Source organism: Typha angustifolia, chromosome 10 (genome assembly GCF_048772165.1).
Source record: "Typha angustifolia cultivar Huaian chromosome 10, ASM4877216v1, whole genome shotgun sequence".
NCBI classification, from domain to species: Eukaryota; Viridiplantae; Streptophyta; class Magnoliopsida; order Poales; family Typhaceae; genus Typha; species Typha angustifolia.
The window spans coordinates 8,036,061-8,049,506 of NC_133248.1; the positions used below are offsets into that span (position 1 = coordinate 8,036,061).

The 13,446-nt window shown below is 34.2% G+C and overlaps 1 protein-coding gene across 1 annotated transcript; it reads right to left on the reverse strand.

Annotated features, from left to right (window-relative positions):
- Positions 1 to 839: 839 nt before the first annotated feature.
- LOC140768582 (MLO-like protein 1) lies at positions 840 to 9,002 on the reverse strand. Its single transcript, XM_073108911.1, has 14 exons — positions 8,636 to 9,002; positions 8,487 to 8,544; positions 8,139 to 8,377; positions 7,000 to 7,116; positions 6,856 to 6,910; positions 6,604 to 6,695; positions 4,755 to 4,829; positions 4,577 to 4,665; positions 4,363 to 4,412; positions 3,701 to 3,741; positions 2,064 to 2,273; positions 1,738 to 1,805; positions 1,317 to 1,377; positions 840 to 1,243 (listed from the first exon to the last, which is right to left on the reverse strand). Exons 1-14 carry the CDS (start codon positions 8,771 to 8,773, stop codon positions 1,055 to 1,057), a joined length of 1,482 nt encoding a protein of 493 aa, XP_072965012.1. The 5' UTR covers positions 8,774 to 9,002; the 3' UTR covers positions 840 to 1,054.
- Positions 9,003 to 13,446: the final 4,444 nt, after the last annotated feature.

A 13,446-nucleotide genomic window follows, 5' to 3' on the forward strand; every position in this document is an offset into this window, starting at 1 on the left:
TCAATCCGAAGTAGTGGTCCGGGGATATAACTGGCTGATATTCTCTAATTAGAATCAAGCTATTAATCATGGTTAGCTTCTAAATAACATGCAACACAATCATCCTGGTTAATGTTTGTAAATGACCCACAAGAGAATCCATGCAAAGAGATCAACACTACAACCAAAATATTAGAAAATGCTCAGGATAATATATCCAATTAGAGAAAATAGCTTCAGTTCCAGTCATATTGATAACCAGATAGCAAAATAAAGAGACAGAAGAAGCCTTTAGAACTACAATTATATATGGAGCAGAAGCGGACCAAAGAAGAACTAGTCTTCACCTCCCTAGAGCAGCATCCACCCAAATCGTGGTGGTGCTAATGTTGTCGCTTCAGCAGCCTCCTAAGATTGATAATTTTAATTACCTCGGAGAGCTTCTTGGGAGGGCATGAAGCAACTCTTCCGTCGGAATTGGAGGTGAGGTGCTCCTTCTCGTAGTCGGCTAGGGTTTTAGAGTCCACATGGTATTGATGACAGTGACTTGGGAGGATGCTTGAGCTAGGGTTGCAGAGAAGAGAAACCCTTCCCACCCACTGGAGCCGGCGGGGAGAACCCTCAGATGAAGGGGTGGAAAAGTTTTTGGAACCCTAGCAGGATCAACCCTGCTAAGGCCGGCAATGCAAAAAGATCGAGAAAAAAAAAACTGTTGAACTAAATAATTTCATCATTTTGTAGTTTACAAGAAGATAAACAAATACTTAGATCTCTCCTAAAATACAACTTGAAAGAAAAGATTGTTCTTCTATTAGCATACACCAAACAGAATAGGAGAATAGGGGGAAAAAAATCAAACAGAAGAAAAAAGAAACTTGTGATATTACAGAAACAACATTTCTCTGGTATTATACTGACAACTCAGATTTAACGAAGTCAACCTTGTAATGCATGTTTTTACTACCATGCGTTAGATAGTCAAGGTCGACCCACAATATCCAAAAAGAACATTGGGAACACATATAAATAACCGTGGCATTAATAACCGATAATTACAAGCTAGCTCTGTAGTTGCTTATGTTGTATCTCTCTGCACAACCAGCTTCTTTAACTCTATATTAACAGAAGATTCTCTTGATCCATCACTCGATTCCGTGGCATTGTCAGTATTTTGTGCTTTCCTCCTCTTTGCCTTTTGCGCCCAGCCCACGAGGCCCTCTTGTACGTGCTCATCAAATATCGCCTTCTGGAAATAGCTTCCCATCTTGAACCAAGAAAGAAGTCATTTGGTGCTGCTGAGTTTCATTAACATGGCAATAACAAGAAAAAGGACTCACCTGCGTGACAATTGCATAGAGGGGTAGGGTGCTATAGCTGCAAAGAAGTTGAACAATAAACCTGCAAACAAGAGAACCATGCAGGATTCATAATGCTATACCATGAGCATGATCATCATCCAAGCCTTTTTCGCAACCATATGGGTGGTGTCCAGAGCAACACTCAAAGATGGAAAAGCTCCAGAAAATTAATGATTTTCTTTTTCACAATTGAAGGACAGTTGATATCTACCCGCTAAAAATGAAAAAGGCCAACCGGAGAGTACATAGGATGATCTACCATCATTGCAGTTTAGAGTCTTTAGACTCATGCAAACTAAGAGGAAACTCGAGAAAATCCTCGATGTGAGAATCACCTAGACAATAGACTAAGATAGGGATGGCAATTATAGTTAACAAAATATGAGATGCAGGTAATTACCCAATGACAAGTCTTGGTATGATGAAACCAACTTGTCCCATGATGCACGAGTCAAACCCATAGGTGGCCTGCATGGAAAAAGGGAACGCAGAAACCTTAATTAAGCATCAAAAACTTTCTTCTATTCTCTGCAACTCCAGAAGCTAAAGTTAAAGAATGTGGGTAAATAACTGGTATATTTGTTTATAAATATATTTTAACCTCAAAGGATAGCTGAAACTTCTAAATCTACTAAGGATATTGAAAAAATATTTGGTTGAAACAAAGGTAAAGATTACCTAAGAATTAATTAAGCACTCTCAGAATTAATATTTCATGAGTCTTACCAGTATCCAGAAAAAGAATGCAATCTCAAAGGCATTTTGGAAGAGAATAAAGTGAATCAGGTACAGGATAACTCGCGGGCGGTGAAACCAGAAGTGATCATCTGATGGTTTCACTACCAATTCACCTTCAATTGCAGAGTGTTTCTCAGCGACCTCATGAGCTAGTTGAGATATGACATGCTCCAATTTGGTTCCCACAGCTAGCAGAAGCTACAAATATGAAATAGAGTAACCAATGAGTATCTTAGTCACTGAAGCACAGCAGAGCAAATCCCCAAATGACAAGACGAACAGGCATGTAAAGACATAGGCAAGAAAGCATCCTAAGTGAGAGTCGGTTAATGGTAGATTTAATGCAGGACAACAATAGAAAAGACGTTGGCATAGTATGTGTCAAAAGGCACAGGAATGGCATGTCACCATGCCAATAAGCTCATACCTGCTTGGGTACATAAATGACAGAGCCATTGGACCAACATAATATGAAGTATTGAACATTGCTTGATACCCTTAACATGTAACATGGGACAAACTTGAATGAGTGTTAAGAAGACACTAGAACATGCATGTCAATGGGCAAAAATTGGCATACTTAGCACAGGGGGGTACTTGAATTATTGTTCACTGATATGATTGGTGGTTAAGAGTCTCAGTGTTGTAGTGTCTGGCAACTCTAAACCAACGGCCTAAAGTGTGGTGCTTAATAGATCACACATATGCACATGTATGGGTAAATATAGTACATCTCGTATCTTGATTTTCCAATTATCAATGCGTTGAGACATCAATAAATAAGTTTCATTATCCAACACAGTTGTACATGCCAACCATATAATATCACTTCTCCGCATCATCCAAACAATCAGTATTCAACATCATCATGTCTATTCCAAGATATGACTGTTCCATGAATGATGCAAATTTTGTTCTCAACAATTAGGTCCATTATTTCATTCAAGTTGTCCGAGGAATGACTTAAAGGTCAAAAAGAAAGAGGAAATAGACAAAATTGTAGCCAGGACTCCAGATTCATCCATAAATGGAACTAATAGTCAAGTTAAGTTTCTTCATAGAAGATACTGGGTCAGCAAAACTTTATTCAGTCATGGATGATGCATAATTCAACCTCGTGTAATTTCTCAATTTTTCAAATAGCCTTTCTGGAATAGTTTTAGTCGGCTCCTAAAGATATAATGAGTAAACCTTCATAAAAATTCTGATATCCTTACATTTCTGTGGCAACGGAAATTTCAAGGCCCCTAGGAAGGTTAATCTATTGAAATTATTGCAAATCCTAAAGATCAAAAAAATTTTAAAAAAAACCCTCAATATGCACCAAGGTCAATGATCAAGCATAAGATAAACAGTTATATATTGTATATAACTAACACATGGAGACAACATAGACTGAAATCCTCCAGAGAAGTAGCATTTCTGAAGCTTTAAAAGTAATCAAGGAAACATAAAGAAGATCTCAATCCTGTAATTAATAATTTAGTATGTTTTTCATTTTAATTTCCATTTCCCCAAGAGAAAACTTTATGCTGTTATATAAAAAGGAACCTCATTGAATAGCCCTATATGCACTAAACGCAAAAAAAGACATTCATAGGCAGTTGATAGATGTGTTAACTTACAATCAATGGAACGAATGCAATCCAAAAATATGTATGCCAACCTGCACAAATTAAAAAAAGGGTGGTGTTAAAGCTTCAGTTGAGAAGTGATTAAATGCAAATTTGCTAACAAAACCTAACGATAGTAGTAAAGTGATTGTCTACACAAGAACAAACGAGAGTTTAACAAGACCTGAATAAACAGAAAGAAGTATATGTAAGATCATATCATAGAAATCCTTAGTAGATTGCTTGTTACAGAGGGACCTTGAATGCATAAAATTTGAAAGGAAGAAATTTCTTAATATTTTACTTGAATGTGTAGATGTTCCATCTAGAGTGAGAATATACAAACTATCTAACCAATACTACAAGATCAGTCTACAAAACTAGATCTCCCAAGGATCGTAAGGATATGGATGATGTAGAAATGTAGTAATAAATTGGTTTTCCTTGGATTGGCTCATTGATGTAAAGAATCAACAAATCACACGTATTTTCTAAAATCAAGTTACAAAACTCAAAACAGTGATAAAAATCTACTTCATATAAATAAATGAATTCTCCATGAACTGATAAAATAACATAGTATGGAAATCAGTTATACTAATAGATACTCATACTATTGTTTAGGGGAGGCAAAAAAAGTAATGCTTACTAATGATATCAGAGGTTGAGCTTACCACTAACATTCAGCAATAAGAATATCACCACAAAAATCCACAGGTACCAACTGTAAGGTAGCAAAAGTAGAGATATGAGGATCTAAATAATAAGATATACGTTATAACATGTTCAATACTGAATATTCATTAGGTTGGAATTCAATTAAAATAAGTCATACCCTGCAAATTGAATGGGAAGGAAATAAAAGCAATTATTTCTAGTCTGAATTACCTTATGCCAACAACTTTTTTAAAATCAGCTTCCAATGCCCGTACCATATATTTATGAAAATCAAATTTGGGGTTTCCCCTGCAATGCGTCTGCAACAAAGTAGGCCTTAAGGTTTCAGGTGAATGTTCACCTAAAAAGTGAGGAAAGACTTCCATTTTCTCATGAACTGAAACCTTACCATAATGAAACCGAGTCTCATTGTGGTGTAGTCTGATTTAGTGACAGATCCATAGAACTGTTTAAAAAAGGAATGCTGAAAAAGGAAATAGTCAGTTAGATTAAACCAAAATTTCTGAAAAATGCATGAACCATCAACCAGGCATCTTCAGCAGGCAATACATGATTCATATCCTCTAAAGTCTAAACTTTGTAAAAAGAGATGGACAAACTCATCTTGGACATTTACCATAAAAGTAGCTGAATCCTTTGGGAGACCTAAGTCAACAGACCAAGATAAAGAGACAGTGCTCCGTCTCTGAGAATTTTCTACTAGTAAAATAAAAAAGATGAAAAGGGCAAAATGGCCACAGACATAATCATATGGAAAGTTCCTTATCGGATATATCAACTGTCAAGACCATGCAACTGGATCAAAGAGAATCTTATGAAAGAAATATTATCTGGCAGATATATCATCTTTATCTGCAGTGCTGAGAAAATTAACAGTACTTTAGAAGAGTTGCAGATGGTAACCATCAATAATCTCATCAATGGCTATGTTTCTTTTATAATAAGTGTAAAATACTCCTTTAAATTGCAAGATGTATTCACCCTCACCGCTATGCTGAGTCAGGTTGTTTGTTGGCAATCAAACTAAATGACCTTATATATTTATGTATATACACACACACATATAGACATGTGAATTCATAAGTATATACAATTACATATACATTGTACTTATACATGGATATACATATACATATATAACAATGCATTCTTTCATAAACAAGGAATCTGAAAATGAGGCGGAGTCTTGAAGCAACAAGATATGAAAGAAACAGGTACTAAATCAAGAGTGGCATGTAGGGGTGAAAACGGGTCGGATTAACTCCAACCCGACCCGCTATCCGACCCGACTCGGATCAGATTCAAATAAAATTTTTTTATCCGATTCGGATTCGGATACGGATAGAATTTTTAAAAAAAATTCGGATACGGATTTGGATACGGGTCGGATATATTTTTCGGATTCGGATACGGATATCGGATGTCTGTTTACCCCCATATTTTTTAAATGATTTACAGTTTTTAGTTTGTTTATTTAAATAGTAAGTATTAATATTATTACTAATAATACGTTATATTATTTATAGAAATTAATTTCTCTAATTTTATATATTTGACATACAAAAAAAATTATTTGTTGTAAAACTCTTAATAATTTTGTGTTAATTATATTTAAATAAAATATTATATATGGTTAGAAAATTATCCGTATCCGTTTAGTTAGGATATGGTTTTGAATTTTGCTATCCGTCCAATATCCGTATCCGAATCCGTATCCGAACTAAAAATACGGATCCGGATATGGGTTGAGCACTATTCGATCCGTATCCGATCTGTTTTCATCCCTAGTGGCATGACTACAGAAATGTAAATTTCACAAGAAGGGTCATTGAGAGTAATCTTTCTGCTGCTTGTACTGGAACTATGTAAAGGAAGAAAAAGTTCAACCAAAAAATACTATACGGTACAAGTATTCAACAAAAACGAACATAACGTAATAAATTAGTGTAGCATCATGCATCCCAAAAAAAAGTTCTAATTATTATCTGTTGGGTAACTGTGAAAAGGTTATATTAATAAAATCTCCACTGTGTTAAGCATAATCAATAATAGCCAAAGACAATTGAGTGATGAGATATAATTGAAGATGCCTTTTATTCCATGATTCATGAATACTTCCTGTATATCAAAAGAATTGTAATAATTACAAAAATATCTAGTCTAAAATTACTAAATCAGAATCATACTCATCTCATAAATGAAATAACAATTCAGATACAATGGCATAGCAAGCTTACCACCCAACCCAATATCCAAGAATCTTTGCCAAAGCCTTTGAAATGGTCCTTGATAAAATCAAAATGATGCACATAGGTGAACTTCTTCGGTCCTGCAGTTTTAGCTTACACACGTCAGAAAATAAGAAGGCAAAAAAAAACAGACCAACTTCTGACTTTCCTAGAGAGAAAGCTTTAAAATCAAATCAACATTCAAAACCCACTCAAAACACAAATAAATATCAATTAAAAGCAGCTACTAAACAAGCAGACCAGCTGTTGCGACATCCTTTTGTATTGCATTCTCCCAGTGCTTCCATTGATGTATCTGAGTCGTAAAAGAAGGATATCATTTGGAGTAAGCTGAACTACAACAACCTTAGCATCTTTGAGAATGCAAAGTGAAATCTCATTTACCTTTGCCCCTCCTAGCACCATAGTCAGAGCGCTGAAAATCACATGAGTAACTGCCAGAACAAATATGAAAATATGCAACTGATGAATTGCTTCAAGAGACAACAGTGGAACTTTCCCCTATAACAGAGAAGGTTAATTAGTTAGTTATAGGGGAAAAACCTGCATCCAGTGCACTAACTGCCAAATAAATCAGAAATGCGGCAAAATTAATCACAGCATTAGTTGATTATATGAAAAGAACAAAACGAAAAGTAATTCTATGGTTGATTTCAAAAGATTAATGTGTCCTTCCTTATATTTATTATGCATTACATTTATTAGCAGACCTAATGCAAATATTCAACTTGGGCAGTCACTAGTTATAAGAAAAAAAATCTCTTCATCCATCCAAACAAAATAGTCCCTTGATCTGCATAAAAAATAGTTGTACATCACTATCAAGCAGCTTAGCATAGTCGTAATTTATTTCTTCCATATATAGAAAGATAAAAGAAGATCCTTAAGACTATCAAGCAGATTCCTCCTGTATATCTATTTAAAAATAATAAGAAAATAAAAGCATCGAGAATACATTTTCATGGTTACTAGAACTGGCAAGTATGTCCAGTCGAAAGCATTGTAAAATCTGTGCTTGTGTAATAATATAATAGCCTAAAGGAACAAAATAACAATGCATTCCTGTAATTATTCTTCCAGTATAGAAAACTTCAAGCAAATAATTGTTGAAGTAGTAAACAAGCTAAGGACGTGTTCCTTCTGTCTTATTAAGCTTTACAAAAAAACAAAAAAAAAAAAAATGGGAAACATATGACATGACAAAATTGTTGTAGAGATAACATAAACAATTCCCATACTCTCATTACCCAAGAAGAATACTTCCAATACCATATACTTAACAAACTTGTTGGACAAAAGCAACATAAAAATTGCATCCTAATTTGGTCTACTAACCATCATTTCCAAAATTTGCAGCCGAAAAGAGTACCATGCTATTGAAATAAACCAAATAATGATTCGTCAAGAAAACATCTTGGAAAACACCTACAGAGATTTCCCTACCCCTTAAATAAAATTAATTCGAGTCTACGCAAAAATGAAAACTCCCATCAAGAATGATGAACTTTAGAGAGGAAATCAACCTTGGCCGCGCAATGCTCCACACCAAATCCACTCTCGGAAAGCAGCCGCCGACCACCGCCAAGAACACCAACGAAGAATTGGGACCTAAAGTGCTTTTCCCCAGCGTCAGTTCCCTCCTTTGAATGCTCCTTCTTACAGGGGAGCATGTCTTTTGTCCAACTCGTAGGGATACAAATCTTCTGGATCGCCCCTTGGAACACCGTCAAAAGCAACGAAATGAACCCCAACAGCATCAACTCTACCCAACAAAAACCGGCCCATTTCAGAATCCAAGAGAAATTTACGGAAAAAGATTTTTTTTTTTAAAAAAAAAGAACGAGAGAAAAGAAGGTAAACGAGGAAAGGACCTTCCTTCACTTCCTGAAGCGCTTCGAACAGGGGTTTCTGGTTCTTCCTCTTCAATGCCTACCAAATTGACAACGTCGGTGACAAGGGTTTCGATCCAGATTAGCAGGTGGAGCGAAAGAAGAACGACAGACACGAAGTAAGGTGGCACCTTTCCGAGGCGATGGAGCAAGCGCTCGACGACGAGAGAGATGAAGACGATTAGCGAGCAGACGGCGGCCACGATCCATGTCGGCGTGTACTCTAGCTTCATGTTGCCTCCTAACCCTCCACCTTCTCCTTCCCCCATTGCTCCCTAAAAATTATCTCCTAGACAAGACAAGTCCTCCCACAATGAAGCAGATATCGCAAACACGGAGAGATCCAAATCGAGAGTCTTTTTCAGGAACCGGGGAGGGAGCGGAGAAGCGGAAAAGACACGGCACGATCCCCAAGTGAAGCGCCCGAGACTGGTCGGAACGAGAGACGTTGCAAATAGTTTTGAGGAAAGGAAGGAGAGGTTAGGTTGGTTTCTTTTTCTGTCCTTTTTCTTAATTTTAGTTTGGTTATTTATTCGAGTAGCCACGAATCCAATGCGCGAATTTAAAAAATAAAATAAAAAGAGATGGTTTTCTGGACCACATGATACACATGGCACCAAAATTTCGGAGAGACATAAGCAAAAAATATATATATAAATATTTTAATTACAAATAACTGCAAAATAAAAGGTAACTTTAATTTACTAAAATATAGGGTGTTATCACGAAATAAATTTGAATTCTCTTCGGTAGGAAGCAAACGAGTGTTCTTCCTGAGAAAAACATAAGCGCGTCGCTGTACGAAACGAACCGCCACTGCTAGCAAACAACGTTGGTCCATTTGCGAAGAATAGCATCGCGTATAAGAGCCCCTACAGCAAACAGCAAAATTTACTACGGAGACCAGCCAGCGCGACCTCGCATTAAATATTGGTGGCACATGATTGGATCGTCGTGTTCCTTCGACAGCACTGGAAGATAGCGTGTATTAGAAGAGTCCAAAAAGGAGTCGGATCGAAATGGTTGATAGTCTTCCGTGATGCAACCGGGGAGCTTGTCCAGGGGGTACGGGAGCCTTGTCTGGGAGCTCGGCCTTACAAACTGAGCTATGGGCCATCAGACTGGGACTGAAAGTGGTCGGAAGAGACTGCAAATTGGAGATCGAAACGGACTGCCTGAAGGCCATCAGATGCATGCAGAGGATAGAGCACAGCCCTTGGCGTGTTAGGAACCTGGTGCAGAAGTACGTCGATCTCGCAAATGAATGTATAGAAGTAAAGCTTACTCACATAGATAGAGAAGCAAACAAAGTTGCTGACCGGGCAGCTGCTAAGGCAAGTGTGGCCTCCGGATCTAGCGCTTTCGAGCGGCTAAGCCACACACCCTAGAATTTTGTAAACTCATCGCTGTCGACGCAGATAATTAATTAATACATAGTTGAAAACAGCTCGTCAAAAAAAAAAAGTATTTTATAGGGAAATTTGCACCTAACACCCTGCTTTTTTAATAAAAATTATATTTTATACCCTATAATTTTATTATTTATAAATTAAGTCTTATAATTTAATAAATATGTATAAAAAATACTTTAGGTTAAATTTACAATATTTCATTAAAATAAAGATATTTTATTTATAAAATAATTTAAATATAACTTAATTTAGAAGTATGATTAAGTTTAACTAACAGATCTAATAGTAAGATATTTGCTACACATATTCATTAAATTATAAGATACGATTTATAAATAGTAAAAATATAGATTATAAATTATAATTTTATAAAAAATAAGGTGTTATATACAAATTTTTTATTTAAAAAAAAGTATACCTCTCTCCAAATTAATATTTATATATATAATTTAAAAATTAGAATAAAAGATAGTTGTATCCTTTTATAAGCAGAAGACATAAATGTAGTTTCACCATGATCATAGAATTAAATATCTCAAACATCTTAGGCTTTACTGATTCACAAATAAATTAATAGCAAATTAATATTAATCTAAGAAGAAAGATGGCATAGTTTAATATCATTCATTCTATGCCGATGAATGTGGTCTAAAGTCAAGATGTGGACTTCCTTTGAAATTTTACGCTGAAACTATGATTTTTCCAACTGATATGTCGATATAGAAATTTTGGACAGCGTGATGATTTGAATGGTACGCTATTACCGACTACCTTTAGAAATTTTGGTTGGTAGCTCTCGGAGGAGGATTAGAGAGCTAGATTCCAATTTTAAATCATTATTATAAAATAATTTGTTGGATATAGCTCAGCAGTATAGTGTTTAAAAAAAAAAAAAAACAGTTCAACAGTACAGCGGTTTGGAATGATGGGTTCGCGATGCTTAGCTCAGAGTAATAGTTTAGCGGTGGAATAATTTGAAGAAGCTTAGACTAGAGACGTTCTGTTATATCCGCTAAAACTTAGCGTGACCAAACGTGTCTTTGTATCAACGAAGGATTTGACCTTTTATCGAGTTTATATTAAGTTTTCGAGCTCTTAGATGATTAAGATAAAGAAAAGATGTTATTGTTGGTTACTGTGATCCTCACTGTTCAATCAGGTTTATTTTGCACAACATTTCTTCGACAGCAAAAAGCTTTATTTGTATTTTCGTCAAATTTGTTTCTCGTGTATTTTATTGTGTTGCTTACGGGCTTTGCTAATTAGAATTATATTTTACACTTTTCTTCCATTTGATTTAGGTCTCGTTCACATATGGAATAAGATTAAAACATCAATAACAATTCCTATTTGTTATTACCTATTACCAAAATAAGAGATTTGTTATTCGAATAATTATTCTTAGGTTCATTAATATTCTAAAATAATAGTATAATAACTATTTTGGATGTGATATAAAATGAGGAAAAAAATTATAAAAAAATATTTTATGATTTTGATTTGATATAAAATAGATTTACTAGATAAATATTAAAGATAAATTAGTATCTATGTTAGTGTGTGAAATATAATAAACGAGGGTAACGACACTCACAGTGTACATATTGATGTCACTGATTAGGCCTAATTTTGAGATAATATATACATAAGAATATTTTCACAATTTCAAATGGGAATTTGGGAATTCGGTTATCAATCAAGATAAACACATGTATTTAAAGTTAAAAACTAATATGATAATAATTATTTTTATAAATTTTACTAAAATCATAGTTGTCATAGGTGGAATTTCATTTCTAATAATGTCAGCCATAAAATTCAAGTGGGATTAAATTGTTAATATATAGTGTCAAAATATTTCTCTTAAAAAGGTAATTATTTGTAGGTTGACATGAATTGAGGCAATTTGTAAGAAAAAAAAATAACCTTGGTTTTTAATAATTATAAAATTGAGCTCTTCAAATAATTTTAAAATAAATACTTTTATTTATTTATACTGAATGCATTTTTTATAATAAAAAATATGCATAATTTATATAATAATGTGCACAAGTATGCACAAGAACTTATATTTACTATTTTAAAAATTAAAACGCTTTTTTATACAAATGACTCTATGAACGGCTTTATAAATACTTAATTATAATTTAGTCTTATAACTCTGGGTAAATATTATAATCCTTGATTAAGGAGTTAACTGAATATTTTATTATGTCAAACTCTTAATGACCTTTTTATCAACAACAATATCTCATTATTACTAATTTCTATTTAATAAAATAGTTAAATAATTAAAACAAAACCCCGGCAATAATAGGAATAAGTAATCAAATGTAGAGAAGTAATCATTAGATTGAAACAGTAAAAATAATTGTAATTCCAAAATGAAGAAAAATACCATTAAGCGTATAAAAAATACAATAATTACCTAATTAAATGATTTGATTGCTATTACATAACACTTTACTGACATGAGTAGCTAAAAAATGTTACAATGAAAATTAAGGTTGGATCCCTCCCAAGTAATATCAAAGCTCATGTTTTTACCTAAGTTTACAAGCTAATTTATAGACTTATTGGTAGATATAACTTATAAAGAAAATAATAAAAAGATAATAAAAATTTGCAGTCATCAGCGAATGTTGACAAGGAGCAACAAGTCTATCTCCACTTGCAGGTGGGATATACCACAGTGATGGATGCACATAAGAGTCTCTTTAAGGTCGATTTCTTCTATAGCGAGCGTGGAATTGTAAAGATCACAGTGACTAGCCGTCTATTATCATTGAGCTTAGTGGAGAGCATAAGATGATTCCTAGATAGGGGTGAAAACGAATCCGATACGGATCGGATAGTGTTCAACCCATATCCGGACCCGTATTTTTAGTTCGGATACGGATATTGGACGGATAGCAAAATTTAAAACCATATCCTAACTAAACAGATACGGATAATTTTCGGATAAAAGATCGGATCTTCAACAGATATTGATTAAATTTAAAATAATTATAATATTTTATTTAAATATAATTAACACAAAATTATTAAGAGTTTTACAACAAATAATTTTTTTGTATGTCAAATATATAAAATTAGAGAAATTAATATCTATAAATAATATATAATGTATGATTAGTAATAATATTTATACTTACTATTTAAATAAGCAAACTAAAAACTGTAAATCATTTAAAAAGATATACGGGTAAACGGATATCCGATATCCGTATCCGAATCCAAAAAATTTATCCGACCCGTATCCGAATCCGTATCCGAATTTTTTTCGGATAGAAATTTTTTATCTGAAAATTCTATCGGGTCGTATCCGAATCCTAGAGCAAGGGGAATCCGAGTCGCACCATTAATAGAGCTAATCTTTATTTTTATCTGAATCTGATCTAGCGAGTCATAGTTCAAAATTTTGTTCGATCGATAGCGGATCCAAAATTTGAGCTTGGCGTATAAACGAGCCAAGCCCAAACATGAAAAGACTTAATTTTGAACACATGGATTAGAATAGGTTCTCGTCT